The 5,000-nt window shown below is 41.7% G+C and overlaps 1 protein-coding gene across 1 annotated transcript in view; it reads left to right on the forward strand.

Annotated features, from left to right (window-relative positions):
• Positions 1-12: 12 nt before the first annotated feature.
• The window catches only part of LOC144741376 (rho guanine nucleotide exchange factor 26-like), a gene marked incomplete at its 5' end in the record, with an annotated part of 13,665 nt that continues 8,677 nt past the window's right edge, over positions 13-5,000 (forward strand). Inside the window, 5 exons of the mRNA XM_078623934.1 lie at positions 13-45; positions 256-330; positions 471-560; positions 780-934; positions 2,950-3,159. Of these exons, the coding sequence (XP_078480060.1) occupies positions 13-45; positions 256-330; positions 471-560; positions 780-934; positions 2,950-3,159 (563 nt within the window). The remainder of the gene's footprint in view (positions 46-255; positions 331-470; positions 561-779; positions 935-2,949; positions 3,160-5,000) is intronic.

A 5,000-nucleotide genomic window follows, 5' to 3' on the forward strand; every position in this document is an offset into this window, starting at 1 on the left:
CTCATAAGTCCTTTGCACTGCGTGATTCTGCCCCTAATGGTCGACTCTCAGTCCCTGCCCTTCTCTCTCATCTTGTATTGGGGACTGTGGGTTTCATGCTTGAAGGCTGAGAACGTTTGGTTTTGATTAATGTCTTCCCACTGCTTCCCTTAGGTGTCCGTATCTTACCTGGCTAAAATGACAGTTGTGTGCAATTGTTTTCCTTGGGTACTGAATCACTGTGACTGACGTGCACCCTGGACTCATGTCTTTCAGACAATATGTCAGAAGACACAGAAAGACTCTGTGCTGTATGAGGAGTGTAAAAAAGCTCTACAAGCAGTCAGCAAGGTCAGTGAATTTATTCTCTTCATTTGTAATCGGTCAGTGGGAAATGTGAGTCAACGCTTTCAAGATTAAGATTGTCTTTGCTTCTTTATCAAACATCAGTAACAATGTAAGTAAAAATGATTTCTCCGCTTTTTGCGCAGGTGGTAAGAAAGTGTAACGAAGGCGCTCGCACCATGGAGAGAACAGAGATGATGTACACCATCAACTCTCAACTGGACTTTAAGATCAAGGTATGGAAGCTTAAAGATGTTAAAACCACATCAGACTGACACGTATGTATCCTAGATAGGAACTGCATTCATATGGTATCATTGTGGTTAATGCCTGTTGAATAAATTCACTGTCTGCATATGCACACAAGTTGGGATTGACAGCTCAGCAATATTACAACAAATTAAAATGAATCAATCTCATTTATTAAAAGTCACTTTGTTGTTGGCCCATGCCAGCCTTTCCCCCTGGTCTCATCCTACAGGTGGATGGTCAAGAGAGGGGAGCTGACGGCCTTCGTGGAGGACAGTGGTATCTTTCTCAAGCGAACATCACGGCAGCAGGTCTATTTCTTCCTTTTCAACGACGTCCTCATTGTCACAAGGAAGAAGAGGTAAGTGCAGACAGGCTTATTCAAATGTCATTAAGCTGATGTGAGCGTGACGACTTTGAGCATAAATCACCTGATTTGACACGTCAGGAGTAAGAGAGAGTAAATTCAAGATTTCCCTCTGTGTGTGTGTATGAACCCTTTATTTTCAAAGAAGTGTATGTGGGTCTTCGAATAAACCAAAAACCTTATGGATTATATCTTGCAGATGCTCTGCAGACTGATTTTATGTTTGTGTGTGTTAGTTAAAGTCAATATGTGTAGTCACCTGTATCTGATGATGCAGTTTGAATCAGAGACTTTTGGGTTTTTTTTGGGTGAATGAAGGAAACTAGGAAATCCCTTGTTGGGCTGGACCCGTCACGGTCCACAGGCCAAAGGTTGAGAAACCCCCCACTGCTGGCACGGTGATGATTCCCTGAGCACGTAGATACATAGTTTATGGGGGATGAGTGATAGGAAGTAGTACTAGTAGATAGTGGTCCTTCAAACTTTGTGGAGCGGCCCCGTCAGGGTCCACGGACCACGATTTGAGAAACTTCCTACATGTGATTTCACACAGGTGACATAGAGACTTGAAACAGAGTTTTAGTGTCTAAATCACACTTCTAGCTGAAAGTATGGATGTGAAAACATTATTTTTGTGTCGTGGACCTCTGGAATTCCATTCATTTCCTATGACGGGAAAATTGATAATTATTTGTGATTTTCTCGGAAACCATTATCGCTTCAACGTGACGGAGTCATAGCACGTGATTCCAGATCATTCCACACACTGTATGTCATGCAGTGTTCTGATTAACACCAAACCTTTACACTTTTGGATTACAATATGTGGCTCAGACCGTCACAATAAAACAGAGAACTGTTTCATCTTGTCGATGACCATGAAGCAGCCCACACTGGGTTTCCTTGAAATTATGAATTTTGTTGTTGCTGTTGTTTTTTTGTGCGTACGTGCATGTGTGTGTGTGAGAAAATACAAATTCTTTCCAGACCGTCCCCCCTCTCTGTCTGGAACATATTGTCCCAATGACTTGCAGACTCAGAATTCCAAAGAAGCGTATAAAACAATAAAGAAGGACAGAAAATAATTTTGAATGATATTTTGTGGGAAGTCGTTCTGGAACGGTGGACTTCATCAGTGTGTGGTGTCCACATTCTGGTCAGGAGAGGCGTTTGAGTGAGAGAGGCAGTTATGATATGGGTTTGTTCTGCTGGGAATGCCGGAGACCTTCTGTGGAACACCACGCTACTGCTCTCCGTTTCTGCCAGTCAAAACAAACACACACCCGGTGTACGCAGGCTACCCAGGCATCGTGAGGTCACACTCCTCCAGACACAATGGTGTTATGGTTCTTTTCCCTTGTCATTGTGGCTTGGATTGTCCATGCATATGTGTGTGGTGTGGGAAGCTTTAAAAGCAGATAATTGTCATTTGTTTCCAGATGCAGGAGTTTTACCGTGTGCGTGAATCTTTCAGTGTCACCATTTTTCCTTTTTCACCAACTTATAGGAATGCTGGAAACAATGAAAGAGAAAACATTCACTGGTTTCAGCCTGTAAACTGTGATTCATATCTGATGACAGACTAAGTATCAGGTTTTCAACCGTTTATCAGAACATTTGATAGGATTTAACTCAAAGACACCTCAAAGGGTTGAAGTAATCCCTGATTCATTTTTGTGTGAATGTTGTATTCTAATCACAAGCCAGTAACCTTCAGCAACACCTCCTCACCATTACTCACTAAGTCCAAATCATTCTGACTGATTTCATTTGGTCGAAGGATTGTTCAGTCAGTTAAGCTGCACATCGGTGTGATGGAAAATAGATTGATGGAGCTTAATATGGACTTATGAATTTACATTTACAAGATGGTTGTAGATGCTGGTTTGGTGTTTGTATATTGTGTCTGAGGAGACTTCCAAGGGGGTATTGTTATTTATTGTGTTGTTCCACAAGCTTTTTGTTTGCTCGTTGATGATGAGTAATTTTAGTGAGTCTCTCTCTCTCAGTGATGATAGTTATACCGTGATAGACTACGCCTTGAGGGACCAGATATGGGTGGGTTCCTGCCAGCCCGAGGATCTCAACCTGTCCCTGGTCAGAAGCACCACCAGCATGCTGGGTTCACGTCAGGCCGGTGCCAGCCACCTCTTTCGACTGCATTTCCGAAGCAACCACTCTGGAGACACGGTGTCAATGATCCTGGGAACCGAGTTGCTGTGAGTATTGAATATCGTTACACGTTCAAGATGTGCCGTCAAGCAGCAGGTTATTCGAGTTCTGGCGAACGCACCCATGAGCTTGTGCCCGTTAGAAAAGTCCACTAGTTGTTTTACAATGTTTACATGTTCCTTAGAGTTTAAAAGGGGGGAGCCGAGTGAACCTCAGAACCTCCTTTTTTTATGGCTGTTTTTCTTTTTTTAATGTGTTTTTTGAAGTAAGAGGATCCCTTCACCCTCTCTTGTGTTTTTTTTGTCTCTTCTCGTCCGTGTTAAGTCACAGGGATATTTTGTTACATCCATTCTTCAGGCACAACATGAGCTGCTGTTGTTGGTCATTAGTCTGGTGAATTTTGTTCGCAGTCGTTCTTTCACACCAGCTGTTGGTTGTTTTAGTGTCTCCCGTCATCTCTTCTGCCTACTGTTGGTGACTGAAATAAGTTTGATCCCTCACACACCTGACCGGGAAAAACTGCTGGCTGGTTTGATGTTTCTTGAAGTGTGTTGATGAAGCTCAAACTACACCACAAACTCACTTTGTGGAGGAAAGAGACAGAAGTGGAGTTGTTTGGATAGATTACGTAACCCATACAAACAAAGGGGTTCTGTCATATTCAGCTTCATACAAGGTTTATTTGTTCTAGTAGTGTTTGCAAATGAACAGGATTTGGGATCTACACGCACAAAATGTGCACACATATACTTTGTTTTCACTGTAATTATTTGCTGCAGTTCAAGACTTTGTCAGTTTTCACACAGTAGCTACCTGTTCCTCTTCATTCCTGTGTACTGTACAACCTCCCAACGCCTTGCTTTTGTTTTGTTTTTTATTGAGCTCCGCTGTACCAAACAGCTTCAACAACATAGAACAACAACATAGAACTTTATTTTGCTGTCATTGTGTGTGTGTGTGTGTGTGTGTGTGTGTGTGCGTGTGTGTGTGTCCAAGGATTTAATCTAGAGATAACAGATTTCATTTAGATTTCACCGAATGCGGTGACTGCCAACCCTATAATTCATGTATCCTTCTATTTCTCCTTGTTTGTGTGTTTGTGTACTGGTAATATGAAAAGAAAGTCTAAGTCAACTTAATTGTCAAATATACCGTATATGCGTCATATACAGCACAGATGACATTACAGTCCTCTCAACACACGGTACAAACAGCAGTGAAATTCTTCAGGTAGAAAAAAAAAGTACAAATAGAGCATGAATTAAACTAGTACGAACTGTAATATAAATAGTGTGATAGTTTAACTACATAAATTGAGAACTAACGTGGATAAATATACTAACTAAATTTAACTGTACCATTAAGTGGGAAAGAGCAAGAGAGACATAAAATAAACTGACAACTGACAACGGTCATCCAAGGCACATTAGGAGGACACATGACCTCCACAGTCCCAAAACACGTTTTATTTGACAGTTTATTTCCACTGAAAAAAACATGTATTTAATAGGGACTGAACATGAATAGGTGATGTTCAGTGTCTGATAGATCAAATTTTCCCGTTTTCCGGTTTAATAATTGGAAATAATAAAAAACTTGGACACTTGGAGGCAGAAAGTGGACATGTTGCGGGTGTCGAGAAAGTAATGGATGATTGCAGATCAGTGGAGATGATCAGTGGTCAATTTCACAGTCAAGGTGATCGGGGGTGCCATGGGGAGGGGGTGGGGGGGACTTTATATAATGGTAGGGGAAACACTATTTCACACCAGCTCCTTTAGTGTCTGATGCTGGGATGCAGGGTTTTGAAAAACTGATCTCACATCTCGACAGCACAGATCCACTTGTGATGTGTTTCCGTAGAAGATTAGGATGCTTAGGGTGATAT

The sequence above is a fragment of the Lampetra planeri genome, unplaced genomic scaffold (genome assembly GCF_965212315.1).
Source record: "Lampetra planeri unplaced genomic scaffold, kcLamPlan1.2.h2 scaffold_524, whole genome shotgun sequence".
In the NCBI taxonomy this organism is placed as follows: domain Eukaryota; kingdom Metazoa; phylum Chordata; class Hyperoartia; order Petromyzontiformes; family Petromyzontidae; genus Lampetra; species Lampetra planeri.